Below are 20765 nucleotides of genomic sequence, written 5' to 3' on the forward strand. Positions count from 1 at the left end.
GGGAAAATCTCAAGTAGACCCCACACTGAGCACGGAGCCCGATTTGGGGTTCAGTTTCCCGACCCTGAGATCATAATCTGAGCTGAAACCAAGAGTTGGATGCTTAACTGACTGAGCCCCCAGGTACCCCATAGCTCATATTTTCTTAATTATGGGATCTTCTACAAGTCTCTTACTTTACTTGAAACACCTGTGTCCAGAGTAAAAGGCAGGGAGAATTCTACCATAATGATAGAATAAATTTCATCTTGTATACGACTGTACTTTTTTTTTTTTTTCAAAACATTTCTACTGACTTCACGGAATGGAATAGCATTATTATATGGCTTATATTTCATATCCATCAGATTTGATCTTCAAATCTACCTAATATTAGGGATGACTTACTTATAGAAAGCTTGAGGAAACAATTTTCAGTCTAAAGTTGCACAAAGTTTAACTGTGCAGTCTTCTTTGGATGTTCCTCATGTACTTGTTTTTTTGTATCATCTGATTTCATACTTCTACAAATTTGTTAAACATATTTTTGTATTCCTTTCAGAAGCATTGGTAAAATTATTTAGTATTAAGAAATAAATAAACCTTTTCCGAAATTGACGTGATCTAGTATCAGCACCTTGGATATAGCTTTTCTGTTTCTCACGAATGGTGGTTCCGTTACTTAGGGATCTTAATAACCACCTGTATTTCTTCATCTTGCCGTAAATCAGTGCTTCTCAATCAAGGGTGACTTGCCTCTCACGGAACCTTTGGCAGTATCTGGAGACATTTGTGGTCATCACAGCTGGCAGGTGCTATGGCGTCTAGTTGGTAGAGGCTAGAGATGCTGTGAAACATCACAGGGTGTGCAGGAGAGCTCCCTTCAGAAGCATTATTTGGCTCAAAATGGTCAGTAATGGAGAGGTTGAAAAACCCCACCTTGCCTTATGAGAAAAGAATTTAGTGAATGTTTTGTTTTTTTTTGTTTTTTTTAAAGATTTTATTTATTTATTTGACAGAGATCACAAGTAGGCAGAGAGGCAGGCAGAGAGAGAGAGAGGAGGAAGCAGGCTCCCTGCTGAGCAGAGAGCCCAATGCAGGGCTCGATCCCAGGACCCTGGGATCATGACCTGAGCCGAAGGCAGAGGCTTTAACCCACTGAGCCACCCAGGCGCCCCTTTGGTGAATGTTTTGTTGAATTTCAGATAGCCCTTGTTTCTAGATTTGTTTCATTTGCTAGTGCTGTAACTTCTAGAATAAAGAAGCACTTAAGTCGGCATCGTTTATTCCTGGTGATCTCCATCTTCTGTTGAATATTCTTTTGGCCTGTTCTTGATGTTACTGCACAGAATTGTCACCAAACCTCTCCTCTTCTATTGTTCTTGGTTGGGGATTTGCCTTTCTCTTTTCGGCAATGAGGATTCCATTTCTCATTTTAATCTTTAGGGGCTTCTTCATTGTATAGATGATTCAGAGGTCACTGATACTGCTTTAGCAATTTTATTCACAGATTCACATTAACTGAAACATCTTTATAAGAGCTAGATGCTTTCTTACCATCTTTCTGCCCAGTAGTTTGTTCTTCAGGCCTCTTTTAATAATGCATATTATGAGACCTGAAGACGATGGAGCACCAGAGTATCTGGAATGATTATTGAGGTTCTGAAGCATCTTCGAAAATGAACAGACTCTTGTTTGTTCTTGTGACACATATTTTACTTGTGAAACTATGAGAGACGCAGGATAGTATTCCAGAATGCCAAGGAAATAGGATTGCATTAGGAAAATATAATTAAATACTAATAATATACAGGGGATTTATACTTGGCTTTAATACTGAGACAGTTTTGTTACCTCCTCTTTTGTGTGGCGAAGTGGAATGTGAATGGAAGTGGGGAATTATATTGCCAAACCACTCACTTTGCTCTTCGGGTGAGTCAGGTTTCCTTCTGGTGCCTGTTTCATACCTAAGAATTGTAAGAAGCCATGTGTGATGTACCTGTGTCCTACTGTCCAAGCCTCCCCCTGCCCCACCTGCTTTTCTTTCTCTGTGAGAGCCATGGAGATAGAGGCAAGGAAAGCAGTAGTAAAATGTTCCACTTCCTTCTTCTGTGTTAATGGTTTCTTAGTAATTGAAGCCAGCTGTGGCTTTCCATGGACTGTTCCTCCTGCTCTGGTGGGGCCTCAGCACCTGTGTGGTGGGGAACATCACAGCACAAGCCGGTACTTTCTCTCTTATTTATTATTACTCACCTCACTAGGCCTCACAGATTATAAAATGGGTTTATTTAAAGATATCATGAATTCTGTTTGATTCTAAGAGGATTTATTGATACTGAGCCATGAGCTCTCTTAATTTCTTGATTAAAGATGAGCAGTCTCAGAGGTTTTATTTAATCATACTGAAGTGCAGACTATTAGATGCACCACGTAAATGGTGTAAAGATGGTATGTTTAGTTTCTCTTCCATCTAGTTAATTAACAAATATTTATTGAAGACCTGGCATATGTATAAAACTATCTCTACTTCCAAAACCAAAATGACCCAAGGATGTATTGAAAAGGAACTTGGTTGGAAAAGGCTCTAAAAACTCAGAGTCCCTTTTTAGTTTTTGACTAGTTGTTGCTAAATAAATTATTTTTAATCTCTGTAACCGGATTTCTTTAGCATGATCTCCATTAATTTGGGTTCTGTGTGTTCCAAACTGAAGGAGAGAAAATCAGAATTCCAAACTCTCAACAGGGTGAACTCCATAATTATATATTTTTTCCTTTTTGGCTTGTAAATAGATTTCTGTATGGACCTGCAGATAATTTTCTTTCTCTTTCATTTGTTATCCTTTCTAAATAAATGAATGTATCTAACTCAGAGTAGCAAAGCAATCTTCTCTCCCAGGCAATTCCTCTGCTGTATGTTGGATAATGCTAGTTTACTGGTGATTGTTAACCACATTTGAGGTTATGTTGTGTATAAATAAAAATAAATGGTGTTTTTATAAGGAGACAGATATCCTGGAGGGAGATTCTGAGTGTTCAATTGCCCATGATTTTCAACTATGTCTAAGAAATTGGACTTAGATCTATTTGTCATTATTGTATTATAAGTTTCTGGGGAGAAGAGAACACAGTTTGCCTTTGGCTTCTGAGAGTGGAGGAACAAATTTAGGCTCATTAAAAATAAGAACGAAAGATAAGAAAGAAAAACAGCCATAACTTTATCTGCAATGTTTCATTTCTACACACTGTGTAGGATCGTAAAATATTTATTTTACATGAGGATGGTCACGGCACCTGTTAAATGACTGTCTTCTGGAAGCAGCTGATTGCATTGTTCTTATCTTTGGCCTCTTCACCCTTCTTTTCCCACAATGTATTGGTATAGCCTTTGAAATATTAAGGGCAAAAGGAGCTTTAAGACAGCCAGTTCAGAAGTCTTAGTAGAAAGACAGCAGGACTACTGCTTTCTTCCCGTTTTCTGGTTTTATAAGGCAGGATGACAGAATGCTTTTTTTTTTTTTTTTTTTAATATTTTATTTATTTATTTGACAGAGAGAGAGGTCACAACTAGGCAGAGAGGCAGGCAGAGAGAGAGGAGGAAGCAGGCTCCCCACGGAGCAGAGAGCCCGATGTGGGGCTCGATCCCAGGACCCTGAGACCATGACCTGAGCTGAAGGCAGAGGCCTAAACCACTGAGCCACCCAGGCGCCCCTGACAGAATGCTTTTAGATAGGTCTGCAACTTTATAGAACCCCATATTTTTCTATATTCTCCTTAATGAAACCCTCTGTATTTATAAGAAATATCTCTGTGCTTAGGAGGATCACGAATTTACTTTTTTGGTGTTAGTTTTCCCCATAACTGTAAGCAGTATGGGGACATGCATAAATCACGGAGTACTAAGTAAGTGTCAGATCAAGCAAGCCAGTCTTTTTTTCTCTTTTCATAACTGTTTCACTCGAATTGCTCCTACTTTCCAAGGGGCCTGGAGAGCTATTTATTTTGTGGTTAGCGGAGAAGAAGGGGCCTTGTATGCAGTTTTTAGCTCAGGACAGGATAAACATAGTTGAAATTTTATGCAGAACACTTCCATGTGTTCCTTTTTTTTTTTTTTTTTTAGAAAATTCATGTGTAATTCCATTTTTACTCAGAAATTATGAAAATTATTTCTGTGTTTGGGTTATAGTACATCTTTGGGTCTATAGCTTGAAGACATTGTTAAGTTTAAATTCATGTGTTCTAAGCCAAAAATTCAGAGAAAGGCTCTATTACTCTCCACTGTTATAAAGAGATCTCTAGTAGAGAAGGCTCATGAAAAAGAAGATTCCTTTTTAGGGGTGACATTTATACGTATAATGTTAAGACTAATCTAAAAGAACAAAATGATGTGGGTTTTTTTTTTTTGCCAGCTTAATGTTACTGTTCCCATAATATTTTTGAACTTTGAAATTTGGGATTAATTTTAATGACTGAATGGATCCATTGTATGGTTAGGGCATAATTTATATAGCTCTTCCCCAGTTTTGATTATTTCAGTTGCTTACATTTTTCATGTTTCTAATAGTGTGATGAATGTGTTTATGTACAAATATTTGTGAGAACGTCCAAGATTATCTCCAAGAATTACTGGGCTAAAGGTTATGAGCATCTTTAAGGCTCTATGTATATTTTGCCAGATTGCTTTCTGGAAATTCATACTAGTTTATGTTTTCATAATCAGTGTTTGTATTAGAACAAATACCATATTCTTACCAATATGCAGCATAGTTAAAAAATCTATAAGACTATCCATAGATTCCCAGAATTACAGAAGGGAAAAATCTTAAGAATTTGTCTGGTCCAACATTTTGCTGAGGAGGACAGTGAAGCCAAGGTAATTAAAATAGGGATGCCTGGTTGACACAGTTGGTGGTGCATGTGACTCTTGATCCTCGGGGTTGTGAGTTTGAATCCTGTGGTGGTGTAGAGATTACTTAAAAGAAATCTTTTTTTAAGATTTTATTTATTTTATTTGACAGAGAGAGAGATCACAAATAGGCAGAGAGGCAGGCAGAGAGAGAGAGGGAGAAGCAGGCTCCCCGCAGAGCAGAGACCCCGATGCGGGGCTTCATCCCAGGACCCTGAGATCATGACCTGAGCTGAAGGCAGAGAGAGGCTCAACCCACTGAGCCACCCAGGCGCCCCCAAAATAAAAGAAATCTTAAAAATAAAATAAAAACAGTAAGTTGAAGTCAGGTTAGAATTTTAGTTTTCTGGAATTCTGGTTCAATGTTTTCATTAGAGATTACTATGTTATTATTTATTGAATGTCGATTAAAACATGGTCAGGTGCTATACTGGGCACTTTGCTTTTAAAAAATCTAATCTTCTCAATAACCCAAATGTATGAATGGCTTGAAACTGTTTTAACCATTTATATGGACAAGGACCAAAGGAAGAAATGAGGTCAGTCTTCAAATGGTCATTGTAAAAAAGGATGGATTAAGGAAAAAAGGTGGAATTCACAGGGGGTATTTTGGCTTAATACAAGGAAAAACTTTGAAGTTCTTAGAGTACAGTAGTGCCAATCATTAAAGAAAGGGGAGATCATGTTGAATGACATTGCTATATGTTTGTCAGGAATGTAGAAAATGGGGTCTGTGCATTGGATGAGAGAGAGAATTAATTGATTAAAGATAATACATTATAAAGAATATGGTAAAGTATACCTGGCGGGTAGTTTAATGCTCGATATTAATAACTATTATTAGTAGCAATTAGATAAAAAGATACCATGAGCTCTCTGAAGCTGGTGACCGAATAAACAGAGATGCTGATAAACAATGAAAGAAGTAAACAAAGGAAGGTGGAAAGGAAGGAGAAAACTTAAGCCAAGCCGTTTCTGTCTCAGAAAGTCAGAGGTCAGAGAGTTTCTAGGAGATAGTCAATTTATTCTAAAATATTAGATCAAGGTTAAAAAGAGAGAAGTGTAATATACAGATGAAAAAAAATCACCCATAATCTGTCCACTTAATTTAAATTTAAATGTGAATTTAAAAGTATACCTATAAATAAATATAGGTAGATAAAAACGTGTCATTAAACATCCTGTTACGTCACCTGTTTTTATCACGTAATAAACATATGAAGATGTCAGTAAATATGGATATACATTACGATTTTCTGTTTCATAGAATTCCAGTGTGAGGTTGAACATACAATAGATACTTCAGTTACTTGTTTTCCCATCGTATAAACACTAGTCACTTACCTCTGCTTGGTGCCACTGTCAAAGTTGAGGCTATCTTATTTGCCTAAACTGTATCAGTCACTTAATTTTCCCTTTGTTTTTTCTTGTCCTCCTGCAGGCTGTTCTCTATACTTTTGAGTGAACAAATGCGGTGATAAGCATTTTGATACATCCTTGTGTGCTTGTTCATTTATTTTGTTTTGTTTAAATTCTTAGAATTGGAGTTGCTGTATGTAAGGTTTCAGTACATATTGCAAGATCTTCCCCTGTAAGAATTTTTTAAAATTTTACTGTCATTGCCTGTTATGTATGTGAAGGTTCCGTTTCCTTACCACTTGCCCACAGTCTTTCTAATGTGATAATCTTAGAAATGTTTGATCTCACTATATTTCATGTTAGCCTATTACCTGTAAAATATTTCTGAGATTGCTGGAGAAAGCGTTAAACTAGGGATTGCAGGTATCTGCAATACCATTGTTCCCCTTTCTTAGCCTACACCAAATAGCAGTGATTGATCTTGTCTGAAGTTCCAAAGTCAGATAAAATATTTTAGATAGTGAGGAAGTTCTTGAGTAATTAGAGAAGAACTGTAACAGAAAAACAGTGATTGACTTGGTCCATTTATTTACTTGTGGGGTTTTCTGTCATACTGTTTATAAGCATGGCTGGGTATAGTGGAAATGGAATGTTACTGCTTTTGGCATTTTTAAAGCGGGGGGGGGCAAACAAGTAGAGAACTCTCATTTTGCAGAGACAATGTAATTTTGTTCTTTTTTTTTTTTTTAAAGATTTTATTTATTCACTTGTCAGAGAGAGAGTGCTCACACAAGCAGATGGAGCAGCAGAGGGAGAGGGAGAAGCAGCCTCCCCGTCAAGCAGGGAGCCCAATGCAGGACTCGATCCCAGGACCCTGAGACCATGACCCAAGCCAAAGGCAGACGCTCAACTGACTGAGCCACCCAGGCGTCCCAGTAATTTTGTTCTTTTATCACTAAGATAATCCCTCCTGCCCAGAAATAGAGTTGTTGATGGGATGCCTGGGTGGCTCATTTGGTTAAGTGGCTGCCTTTAGCTAAGGTCATGATCCCAGGGTCCTGGGATTGCGTCCCACATTGGGCTTTCTGCTCTGTGGGGAGCTTAGTTTTCACTCTCCCACTCCCCCTACTTGTGTTCTCTCTTTCTCTTTCTGGCAAATAAACAAATAAAATCTTAAAATTATAAAAAGAAAAGAAATACAGTTCTTGAACTTAAACCATGTGAAAATTGTAAAATTTAATAAGCTCTCAGATAAGATTAGGAGCCTTATCTTATATACACTGGGATATGTTTTTAATTTTGCACTGGCTGCCTAAGGAGATATATTGGTTGTCTATACTTAGCAGGTTCCGGTTTTGTGTTTGCTTTGTTTTGTTTTGTTTTGTTTTTAAAGATTTTATTTATTTATCTGACAGAGAGAGAGATCACAAGTAGGCAGAGAGAGAGGCAGAGAGAGAGGAGGAAGCAGGCTCCCTGCGGAGCAAAGAGCCCGATGCGGGGCTTGATCCCAGGACCCTGAGATCATGACCCGAGCGGAAGGCAGCGGCTTAATCCACTGAGCCACCCAGGTGCCCCTGCTTTGTTTTGTTTTTAATTCAAGCCAGGTTATCAGCAGTGTTGGTCTTGTTTTGAATCCTCTTTTAAGGGTACTTTGCATAATATGTTTTTGACTACTAAGTAGAACAGTTTGTTGGTGAATGCTACTGGTTCGTTATGCTACAGCTTAACTGAATCTAGGGGTTTAAAATAAACCAGCCATAAATTAAAAATAGTATTTGGGTTTCTGTAAGATAATAATCCATTATGTTATCTTACAGAAAAGAAAGAGTTTCAGATTATATTCTTAATGGTTATTAGGATTATTAAGGGTGATTTTCCTGGCTGTGGTACTTAGGTGGAACAGTGATCATGTCACCTCTCCTTTGCAAAACCATCTGAATCAGATACTTTTTTCCCACATCTGGCAGAGACAGATTGTCAGGTAGGGAGAACAGATATATGAGTGACTGAACCTAGTCTGTTGGCTGACTCTGGTTAACAGTGGTTAAACCGAAATCTGGTAAGTATATCAAACCATCAATGTATTTTAGGAAGATTTACGAATGAATTTTTATTTTAAGCATGAAAGTAGATTGAACATGTTGAAGATAAATAAAACAAATAATGCTTTAATTAAAATCTTTTGATTGTGGGTTAAAACCTGCTTACTGTAAAAAACCTAGCTTAATAAGCAAAATGGAATTTGTTAAGCCATTGTGATTTCTCAGTGAATGCAGGAATGAATCTTTAGTGTCTTAGTTTAAGCATGTTAGTTCGGCAAACTGATCAAGGGTAAGATTGGCCCCCATCTTGATAAGTGCCCGCTCCTGGTCCAGTTGTTGGTGGCAAGGAGTGTAGAATCATCTTACAAATTTATCCATGACTATTGCAGGCTCTTGGAGGGTAGGTAGCCTGAGGTATAAATTCTTTGGGAATTTGTAGTGAAGGAACAGTTCCTTTGTAGTGAATTTGCTTTAAGTGGTGGATTACTTTTTATTTTTAGTAATTAGAAACCTGTAAAGGTTACACTCTGTAAAGTTTATAATTCCATTTTAACATAATAATTAGAAGGTAAGACTAATGCTTTTTGATTTTCACATTTCTTAGGTACTTTCCTCTTTGAGATGACCACAGAGGAATAGCACAGTGCCTGGCAAATGCTCTCGGTTCAGTGAGGGCGCACTTGAGAGGAAGTGACTCACTCCTCTGAGGCCTTGCACACCAGATTTATAAAGCGACCCCCTCCATCCCCACTGACCTAGTCTTCACAATTGCCTTGTAGATTTTTCTTTTTATTGGGTTTCTTTGGTGATTAGGCCAACACAAAGAGCTGTTTATCTTGTGAATCACTGATCCAAACCAAAAAAAAGTTTATTTAGACCCTTTTGAGGTACATTGTGGTATCTAAGCATTGGAAAGACTAGAGGGCTTAGGAAAACTTTAAAAACCAGATATTTAATGGGAACTTTTTAGAAAGATAAAATGTAACAAAACAAATGCTTCAAGTCTTAAATGAAGGGGTAGACTTTGCTGGACAGTCCACCTTCATATGTAGCCGGACTTCTTACCGCCTCTGCAAATGCCACCTCGTCCAGGGCATCAGCAGTTCTCCTGGAACAGCAGTAGCTTTCAGCATGGTCTTCCTGCATTCGCTTTACCCCTTGACAGTGTGTTCTCCAGAGGATAGGACTTAAGTTGGATCACTTAATACGCTGTTAAAAATTTTTCATTGGGTTCCCATTCTAAATAGAAACTAACATTCTTTCCATGACCTAGAGAGTCCCACATGATTTGGCCCCTACCTCTGTCACCTTAACTCTAGTGCTGTAGCCCCTTCATTGTGCTGCAGTCACGATGACTGCCAAACACACTCACATTCATGCTTCTGCGCTTGCAGTTCTCATTGCCTGAGTTGTCTTCAGTGCTCATCAGAGAGGCTTTCCCTGACCACCATAACCGAAAGAGAACCCCTCGTTGCTCTTTAATTCCTTCTTCGTATTTTACTTTTTCTTTATAGCAATTACAACTTGACAGCATGTATTTGTTTACTTCTCTTATCTTTTTCTTCTTCTAGACTCCAAACTTCATGAGGTCAGGGATTTTGTCCTTTTTATTCACTGCTATGCCCTCAGTGTCAGCACATAATGGGTGCCTTAACTATTCGTTGAATACATGCATAAATAAATATATTTGTGTACTCTGGGTGGTAATTGGCGGAAATTGTTTATTACATCTGTGATACTGGTCAATGTGGGGATGAGTATTGAATTCAGGAAATAGGAAGAAAAGAAATCAGCATTCTGTAGCTTTGGTTTGCTTTTTATAAATCTGGGGGAAGTCATTGCTTTATATAATTAGAATCGATGTTTTATCACAGTATTTGGTTATATTCCATTTAAGATGAAGAAGATGATTTTATGTGTAAGAAAGCAGCCTCTAAATCGAAAGAGAATGGAGGGTCTACAAATAGTTATCTTGGAGCATCAAACATGAAAAAGAATGAAGAAAACACTAAGACCAAGAATAAACCTTTATCACCAATAAAACTTACCCCCACATCAGTGCTTGATTATTTTGGAACTGGAAGTGTCCAAAGATCAGATAAGAAGATGGTAGCAAGCAAAAGAAAAGAGGTGAGTGTTTAACAGCCAAGCAAGAATGTTCAGGATTTGGACCCATTCACTGTTACATTAATAGAAAGTCAGATGTTAAAAATAGGTCAACATATTTTATTAATGAAAATAATTTTCCTATGATTATGATTAAACATTGCCATCATTTTAGAGGATGAGGAAGTTAAAATATTGCACATTTAATTTTTTTTTCTAAGATTTTATTTATTTGACAGAGCACAAGCAGGGGGAGTAGCAGGTAGAGGGAAAGGGAGAAGCAGACTCCTCATTGAGTGGGAGCCTGATGTGGGGCTCAATCCCAGGACCTCACTGGCGTCATGACCGACAGAGCCATCCACGTGCCCCTGCACATTTTTTTTTTTTTAATATTTGAAAGTGGGAAAAGAGAATTTAAATCATAAGGATTTAATCATAAGTATCTAAGATTGTAATTCTTAGAGTTTAAATACTTAGAATGCAAACTCACTTTACCATTGACCTCAGCCAGACCAAATTAGATGATAAACTTGTTCCCAAATAGGTCATAAGTATATAACTTACAAATAGGGCTTACCTGTTATACTTTTGACCTTTTTACTTTGGCTGAAGTTGGATTTATTTTTTTCTGAACATTTAGAAAACAAATACAGATAAGTTACAGTGAAAGTAATCTCCTGAATTCAACCCTGACCAATGGTGTGTGTTGATTTCATTAGTGCCTCCGTAGGATAAATGTGACCATTCACATGTACTGGTTTTTCAAAGTTCTGGACTTTTTCTAAAGCCAAGATGTTGATCTACAGGTCTTTTTGGGGGTACTTTTGAACATTTCTGTAGAATTAAGTGAGAACCATCTGTTTATAGGATATTTGCTCATTAGGAAATTGGGTATAGTCAGGGAATAGATGTGAACCTAACTTCTGGCTGGTGTGCACTGAGACTATTTTATAGCATAAACTTTTCTCTCATTGGTGTATTTAATAAGCTACAGTCAAGAAAAAGCACCTTATTTTTAATTTAAGGCTTATGCTGATCTTGTTTGATTTTCTTTGAAATATAGCCTTCACAAAACGCAGATGATTCCAGATTAAATGATGAAGCCATTGCCAAGCAAATGCAACTTGATGAGGATGCAGAGGTATTGGCCTTTTGTTTTAAGTATCATTAACAACTTTTGTACCTTGCTGTTTAGTCTACTCAGGCAGACACTTGGGATGTTCTAGTTTAATTATGGATTGACTCTTACTGTAAGAGTTGTGTGTAGAGTACGTTAAAATCTAATACATAAAAATCTAGATTTATGTAAAAGACAAATGATCGGAGCAGGGGATAATTACTTAAAAATTTATTGTTAGATTTCTTTGAATGGAAACCTTCTTTTAGTATAGTTAAAATAGTTATTTTGGTCATATCCATTTTCTTTTCACTATGGGCAATTTCAGTCCACTCCTGTGGCTATAAGTTCTGTGTATATGCTCATGATCCCTAGATCTATTCCAGAGTGCTCTCTTGAGTGGTAAACCTGTTATATTCATTCAACAAATAGCAAGCATTACTGAGTGCATGGCACAGTTCTTGCTAGGTGTTGTTAAGGATACTGCAGTTAAAAAAAATATCAGGTCATTTTAAATGCTGTGAAGAAAAGTAAAGGTATGGATAGATAGTTTTGGGGATGATTAGTGGGGTTATGAGTGTTCTGTTTTAAAAAGAGGGGTTAGGAAGGCCCCACTGAGGAAGTGACATTGGGGAACAAAATGAAATGATAATGGTGGGCCATGGGGCTGACTACGTGGAGGAAGATTTCCTCTAAACAGAAAAGCAAGTGCTTTTCTTCAGGGAGAAACATTTGAGTTTGATGAATTTGGAAATCCTGAAAGTCATGATGAGTCTCTGGAACCTACCAAAAGGACTTGGAATAGTAAGGATTTTGGATTTTGGTCTCTGTGAAATAAGCCATTGGAATGGTTGAATACAGAAGTGACATGATTTTATGGATCTTAAAAGAAAATTATTCTGGCTGCTGGGAGCCTAATACACTATGGTGCGGCAAGATCAAAAGCAGATTAGTGGGGTGGGAGGTTGGGGCAACCTGAGGGTTTTGAAGGGTCAGGGGTGGGAGGTTGGGGGAACAGGTGGTGGGTAATGGGGAGGGCACGTTTTGCATGGAGCACTGGGTGTTGTGCAAAAAGAATGAATACTGTTACGCTGGAAAAAAAAAAAGCAGATTAGTTTAAAAAAAAAAGGCAGATTAGTTTGGTGACTGTTATAGTTATGTAGATGAGAGGAGATGTTGGCTTGTACCTTGGTGGTAATGGAAGGGATGGTGAGAAGTGGTTGTAATCTGTACGTGCTTTGAAGGTGCAGCCTTCCAGTTGTTGCTTACAGATTGGGTGTAAGGTATGAGGGAAAGAGAAGATGCAAAGATGACTCCATGTTCTTTGGCTTGAGCAACTGATGAACGGTGATACCATTTATTAAGGTGAACACTGTACAAAGAAAAGAATTGGGTTTTGGACCAACCTATGTCTAATAGGTTTCAAAGTGGAGGTGCAGAGTAGGTGTTTAGATAGAGGAATCTGGAGCTGGGGGTCAGGAGGAGGCTGCGGAGGAATCGAGGAGTTGGCAGGAGGTCTAAGCTGAAGATGTGTATTTGGGGACATTAGCAGTTGAATGGTATTTGAAACCAGTGTAACTGGATGAGACCAGGGGGAGAATATGTAAGCAGAAAAGAAGTCTCAAGATTGAACTCTAGGGTACTGTTAACATGTAGAGGTCAGGAAGAAGAGGATGATCCAGCAAAGGAGATTTAAGAAAGTGGCTAGTGAAGTAGGAAAATGAGGAAAGCTTGGTATTTTCTGGAAGCAGAATGAAAATATATCTCAAGGAGGAGTGTTTGTCTCTGTCAGAGGCTCCAGACCTGATGCCTGAACAACTCCCTTCCTGTTCATGAGCTTAGGGATCACTTTCTCACACTTCCTAAACTGTATTAGAAACCCCTCCTACATACTGTGTCGCACCCCATTTTTTAAACATGCATTAGAATTGCTATTCATGTGTTCCCCTCCTTGTAGGCTTTAAGCGCCACCTGCGTGGATTGTTTATGTTTCACTCAACCTTTGTGACATCAGTGCTTATTTCAGGGCTTGGCATAGAAAAGCCTCAGTAAATATTGCGAGAGAACAGTATCCAGTTTTTTGAACTATATCTGATCACATTTTATCACTTTGACAGTTTGTAGTTCGTGTTTTCAAAATCTTTTCCATCTTACTCGATTACACTGAATTACACGAACTCTGGTGCCATTTACATTTCTTCTGTTCTGCCTTCTCGGATCCTTTTTACTAGAAGGATACTATGTAGTGTGAAATTTTGGAAAAATGGTGTAGAGTTCAACCAGAAATCCTTGCTGGGCAGTTGGAGGTTTAGAGTTTGAAAGACTTTCGATGATGAAGATGTTTCATACTGTTCTTAGCGTTAGCTGTGGAGCTCAGTTACAGTGAGCATATATTAGGCAACAGAGAATGTATTGATGTGGCATCTGTCTGGCTTGCTTATGGTTCTGTGTAGCTCGAGTTCATTTTAGAAAAAACAAGAAAATGCTTGTTTACTGTGTTCTCATCAGGTATATGCCACTTTTCTTTTTTTGGGATGGATTTGGAGGTTCTTTCCTTTGTTTGAATAATATTGGGAGGCTTTTGTTTGCTGTTACATTAAGCCATTTTATCAGGGGGCATAACACCAGTTAGTTTGTAAATGAGAACTATATTCCACTGCTACGCATTCTTTTCGGGAAAAGCTTCATTTTGCTGCAAATGAAAACACTAGAAATAACAACAAAGTAATTATAATATCTGTGTGTCACATTAGCATGTTAGGAGAACTTCCGATATGATAACTTAAATTTTCAGAAGTCAGAACAGATACATTTGAATTGGTGATTGAAAATTAAAATTTGATGGTTATAAATGGCAGTTACATTTGTATATTGTATACAAAGGAAATATAATTTTCTTGATTTCTTACTTTTTTTTTTTGTGCCCTTCAGACTATTGTTTTTCCGTTAGGGTGAGACTCTTTTCAGAGCTGTTTGTAGAGTTCAAAATAAATAGAAATAAGAGATCTGTAAGTGTTGTATTGGGACTGTTAAGAAAAAAGCTATAGACTTTGAACTTTATAAGTGAGAAATGTGACTTAAAATATCAATTTGTCTGTTTCACCTGTAAAACTAGAAATAAATTGTTCTGAAATCTAATTTGGCTTAATGAAGCAAACCTGTGATTTTGTGAACTATTAATGTTAAGTAGAAGAATGTCATACTTTCTGGAAAATGTTTTCTCCAGTTTCTTCTAAGTATCATGACTCAAACATTTAAAAACTTTAATTTACAGAAAGAAACAAAAGCAACTTTTATTCTGTTGATACTTTTTACAGCTGGAGAGACAGCTGCATGAAGATGAAGAGTTTGCCAGAACATTAGCCATGTTGGACGAAGAACCCAAGACCAAAAAGGTAGTGTTTCACCAGGCTGATTGTTTGCACTCTGAGTATACACTGCAGATCAGGGTTCCCTTTCATACCTGTGTATTCTAGGCTCTGGAGATACAACAATGAGTCACTCTTCTAGAAAGAAGCTAAATTATTTTAATCTATAAAATCTATAAAAATGTTTTTGGAGAGGCTCATCAAGAAGCTTACCCTTACTAAAGGAAGGTTGATCGAGCCAAAGCCAACCACAACCTTTCTTCACAAAACAATGAATTATAACTTTTACTTTCTCTGTCACAAATGGATTCTTATGAACTTGTTTGGAGAATAACACTTACAAAGGTTCCTAAGGAACTTAAAAGTTAATAACTTTAATGTTAATTACTGTCTTTTTGGGAGCACAGTTTTGCTATTTTTAGTTAGGTCACTTTAAGATCTTTGTTAGGACAGTCTCAAATAATAATGAGTATATTTTTGGGAATCTTTAAAAGCATCAGTGTTTTTTTTACTCACTTGATCTCCAAAAATTAGCCTTGTTTCCATCGAATCATATTCTATTAGTATTGTCAGTATCAATATCTGACTATTTTAAAAGATTTTACAGAAGGTGGGTGTAAGACAATAAGGAGTTGGGGGAACTTTGTCATTTGAAAAGCCTTACTCTCCCAAAGTCATTCAAGTTATAGTTATCAAAAAAAATATTGTGTTATGCATCCCAATTTGTGACCTCTTTGTAAAATGGAGATTTGAGGAGTAGTGGAGAGAGTGGATTTTTTTTTCCCTTTCTTGAGAAAGTGCTCTGTCTTCTTTTGAGCTTTAGATTGTTTTTTTAATTTAGTATTTTGGGTTTAGATTTTAGTTTTTAGCTGTATAATACTAACAATTTGAGAATTGAGATGAAAGAAACAGAAGCAAGTCTTTCATTCTCACAAGTTGGGAACAACTGATACTTTTTTATAGATGTATTTTTATAACCTTTCATCAGTTTCCTCATCTGTAAAGTTAAACATAAGAAAAAAATGCTTCATTTTTCTCAGAAGGTATAGGGATGAATGAATAAAAATTTATTGTATTGTCTTCTTGCTTTGGAAGGTGACCCTTAATCTTAGTATTAAAAGTTAAGTTAATTAAATTAAAACTTTGGTCAATTTTAACAACACATTTTGTGGTAGTAGTTTTCTTATTATTTGTCACATTTGACACTTAGAAATTTTCTTAGGCTCGGAAGGACCCAGGAGAGAGAGAAGCGTTTTCATCTGTCCAAGCCAATTTAAGTAAAGCAGAAAAACATAAATCTCCTCATAAAGGTAATGCTAACAGAAGAAAGTAAGCTGGAGCGTTTACGGAAAAAAATTCATGATAACTTGTTTAAACATTCTATTCAGTAATTGCCTTGTATTGTTTGGTAGACATTATTTCATAGGAGTATTGAAGCCTGTTCTTCTTAGATACTTTGAAAGCTTGTATTTGGATATTAGCTGGTATTGAGTGCCTGTCTACTCTATGATTGTTGTAAAAATGTATTTTGGTTCTTGGTTTCATGTTAATGGTAATTTCTAAGTGTAGCGCAAAATATGGGCCTCAGTGTATCATGGCAAAGAACTAGATGTTTCGAGCTCATAGAGTTGACTCATAGTTGTCCAGGTCATCTGACTCTCTCCTGCTGATTGTAGGTTTATTTTTTACTCGGTTCTGATAATCTAAGCATCTACTTGTATAGATGGTCTTAATCCTGTAAGTAAATTCATTTATATAGTCTTGAAATTACAGGATTTGGGGCTTTTAGACTATATTACAAACACAGAAATTTAAAAAAAAAATTATTAATTTGAGAGAGTGTCCTCGGGAGAGCAGGGAAGGGGAGAGAGTGGGAGGGAGAGGATCAGTTTTCTCTGTGTTAAGTTTCTTCTACTCAGTAAGTTTTCTCTGTGTTAAGTTTCAGGTCATTGAAGTTTATCTATGGAGTAAAGGCCATGTCCTTAGATGTAGTTTACTATATCATTTGCAGTGATAAGTCATTTATATTTATTTATTTATTTTGGTGGGGGTGGGGAGGGGCAGAGGGAGAGAGAGAATCTTAAGCAGGCCCCACGCCCAGTGCAGAGCCTGACACGGGACTTGATCTCACAACCCTAAGAGCCTGACCTGAGCCGAAATCAAGAGTAGGATGCTTAACTGATGCGCATAAGTCATTTATAGCCGCCCCTTACGTCATTTATATTTCAAAAGTCATAATAGGCACCCCATTAGTCATTTATATCTAAAAAGACAGATCCTTTAATTTGAACTGGTTTTATAAAAATGCACAAATGTGGGGCGCCTGGGTGGCTCAGTGGGTTAAAGCCTCGCATAGGGCACTGTGCTCAGCAGGGAGCCTGCTTCCTCCTCTCTCTCTCTGCCTGCCTCTCTTCCTACTTGTGATCTCTGTCAAATAAGTAAGTAAAATATTTTAATAAAAAAAATAAAAATGCACAATGTTTAATTTTTAAAAAAGTGTTCTGTGTAAAGAACTAAAATCTTAATGTGAATGTTAAGAAATCATGATATGACATTGTATGCTACTAAGATTATTCAGTTGAAAAACGAAAAAAAAAAAATCTCGATTTGGGGAACCTTTTTTCCCCAAAACAATAGTCATAATGTTTTCTTTCTTCCTAGTAAAAACAGAACAATTTTCAGATGACAGAAAGAACTGCAGTCCCAAGAAGCAATCTAAATGTGAAAGTTTGATAAGATCTCAGCAACATTTGAAGTCGTCCCCTCACAAAATAGGAGAAACTTCTCCAAAAGCCAGTTCCAAGGTGGCCCTTTTGAAAAAAAGGGGAGAGAGTTCTTATAAAGAAACAGAGCCTATGGCTTCAAAAAGAAAAGAAAATGCTGTTGAATTAAAAGGACAGACAAAAACTCCTAAGAAACCCAAAAGTTCTCCAGCTAAAAAAGAGGTAGAAATTTTTTTAAAAGTGTATCATTTGGGGGCTATGTGTTGATTTGGGTTTGACTGTTTTCAAGTTTTATTTTTAGCCTTATAAATCATTATAGCACTTTTAAGCTATCTGACTTAGATGCTGTTGCAGAATATGGCTTATTAGTATGGCTAAACTAGCCAGTACTTATTATTGAGTGTATTGGAGATTGCACTAATACATACGATATCTCATGTAATCTTCACAACAACCTTGTAAGATGATATACTTTTATTATTTAGTTTTCGGTGAGGAGGAAACAGGCTGATGAAAGAGTTCAATAACTTTTCCAAGATCATGCAGCTAGTAAGTAGCAGAGCCAACTTTAAACTCATCCTCTGAGGCCCAGAAAACAGCAGTATAATAACACGGGGGCTCTGAGCACGGACTCTCGAGCCATTGTCAGATCACGTAGCCCCGCCATGGAGCAGAGCAGATGTGTTACTTCCTTTCTCTTCGCTTTGGTTTCCTCGTTTGTGAAAATAGGGATAATAACAGTATCTGAGTTAATATTGGAATAGTGCCTGGTACATACTAAGTTTTTGCTATTATTATTAAAATCATTTGGATTTGTCCTGACGGTACCCCTTTTTGCTCTGGTGTAACAGTGTTGAGATAATGAAATCATTTGCAAAGGCAAAAAGCAATGAAATAATGCAGAATGGTTTTCAAAATCTTTGTTTCCATATATATTTGAGAATTGATTGATTTCTTAGAATCTGTAATTTGGAACCAACTTAGATTCGTAGTGAGAAGCCACTATTCCTTCAAGCCTCTTAGGCACATAAAATTAGAAGTAGAATATTATCTATTTTAACTGCACATCACCGTTATTTTTTAGTGCAGAACAGTGAAATGGTGATTTCTAGATGCTTTTGTTTGTGGTTAGTGCTCATAAATATGGTTAAGGGAACAATTAACTTTTTGGTCTCCAATTTTTCTTCACTAAATACTTATCTGGTGGATGAATGTTTTTCTTCAGGCACACTAAGCATGTTCATTTTATAGAGGCCGGTCTATTTTTATTAAAGGAGAAGAAATCTTTAAATGTTACTTTACTCTTCACCTTATTTTTCAAAGTTGGAATAGAAATGACTTAGAACTTTTACTTTTAGCAGTTTGGAGAATATCTGAGGGTTTAATAAATTCAGTCTTCCTTGGTTAAATTTGGACTTCATAAGTGGGTGTGTTTCAAAGTTACTTTGTAAGTGGTTTATAATTCAGAATTATATTTTTTGTAGAATTAATGTTATAAATGAATAATTTTCCCATTTTGGTATGCATTGGACTCTCCTGTGAAGCTTGTTAAATATATGGTTTTGTAGTCTGGACAGGTATATTTTAATAAGCTCAGATAGATACGAATGCCCTCCAGCGTTTGAGAACCACTGTTTAAAAAGTACAATTAGAGTTTGGGAGCAGCCTCTGATGACTTACAGATAGCCAAAGAGGCTTACTTATTTTATTGATTAAAATTATTTGTATAAAAATCATATTTTTTCAGTCCTCAAAGGGATTTGAACTGGCTTAAAAAAGTGGAAAATAGGAAGTAGAAAAAACACGAGACCATTCTTGTAGTGGTTCTCAGATCAGAATTATCTAGGATGTTTTTCCCCCAAATACACGTGCCCTAGCCATACCCCATATCTCTGATTCAGAAAATTGGAGTGAGTCCAAGGATATATAGTTTGAAAAGTTTACACAGAATTTTCTGAGACAGACCCTTAGTAAGGTCTCCTGAGAGAAACAGAATAGGAGAGATTAAACCTGGAAGGGAGGTGGTGGCGTATGGAAACGTATCAGCTTTTTGGAGCAAAGCTTGCCTGTTGTTTGAACCTGCTGTATATGAAGCCATCAGTTCTCAGCCTGTTGTGCTCATATACTCAGAGGTATAGGGCCATTTACTTTGTTTTAGGGGTGTGCAAGGGTACGGGATAACATGGGATATCTTCTTGTGTGATCAAGTATACTTGAGGGAAAATTAATTTTTTCATTGAAATATGCATGAATATATTATGGAAAAGAACTTGAAATTCACATGAATTTTTGAAATAAAATATACTTTTTTTGTTTCTTCGTTTGGGGTTAGCAATTTGGCTTGTATACCTAATCTTGCATTAGGCCCTTGCAGTATGTGCCTTTAGAGAGTCAGAAAGTTTGAGAAGAGCTGATGCTGGGAGGTGTATAAGTGAGGCATGTCTAAACTGGGGAGTACCTGTGTAGCTAAAATGTTAAATTCAGGACCAAAGATAGAAGTGACTTCATTTTATTTAGTGATACATATTTTTAATTTTATGTGAATTTTGCATGACTTTATTCAGTTATGTTTTTCTTTTTTCCCCTTTCCCCAAAGTCTGTAAGTCCTGAAGATTCTGAGAAGAGACGCACTAATTATCAAGCTTATCGAAGCTACTTAAATCGAGAAGGTCCCAAAGCTCTGGGCTCCAAAGAAATACCGAAGGTATGAATGTTGAGAGGCAGGCTAGTCTGTCAGGGCCTCTGGCCCCTCGGTCTGTGCATGTATTCACTGTGTTCACAGCAGCAGATAATAGATAATTAACAGTTAACACAAGGGTGCCTGGCTGGACTGAGGAGTGTGTGACTCTTGGTCTCAGGGTTGTGAGGTTGAGCCCCACGTTGGAGGTTAGAGATTACTTAAAAAAATAAAATCTTAAAAAAAATTAACAGAAAAGCCTTAGTCACCATCTTTGTGAATTAGGGCTATTTATTCGTGTTATGAATTACAGCTTTATACTATAAAGAAGAATTTTCCTTTAAGTAATCCACAACCCTAGAGGGGCTCAGCTTTGAGGAATATGGTAGTCACAAGACCAGTACTTTTTGCTGATAGTATGGATCCACCAGAAAGGGAGATTGAAGGCATACCAGAAAGAGAAGGATAATCAAATGTAGTATGAGGTTTCT

General features: G+C 37.0%; 1 protein-coding gene across 2 annotated transcripts in view; it reads left to right on the forward strand.

The window, feature by feature from the left end:
• RFC1 (replication factor C subunit 1) overlaps positions 1-20765 on the forward strand; it is a 74738-nt gene that overhangs the window by 32484 nt on the left and 21489 nt on the right. For both annotated transcript variants that reach the window (XM_045989099.1, XM_045989107.1), the window contains exons 5-10: positions 10181-10413; positions 11453-11530; positions 14824-14901; positions 16097-16184; positions 17536-17819; positions 20194-20301. In XM_045989099.1, the coding sequence (XP_045845055.1) occupies positions 10181-10413; positions 11453-11530; positions 14824-14901; positions 16097-16184; positions 17536-17819; positions 20194-20301 (869 nt within the window). The remainder of the gene's footprint in view (positions 1-10180; positions 10414-11452; positions 11531-14823; positions 14902-16096; positions 16185-17535; positions 17820-20193; positions 20302-20765) is intronic.

Source organism: Meles meles, chromosome 2 (genome assembly GCF_922984935.1).
Source record: "Meles meles chromosome 2, mMelMel3.1 paternal haplotype, whole genome shotgun sequence".
NCBI lineage: Eukaryota > Metazoa > Chordata > Mammalia > Carnivora > Mustelidae > Meles > Meles meles.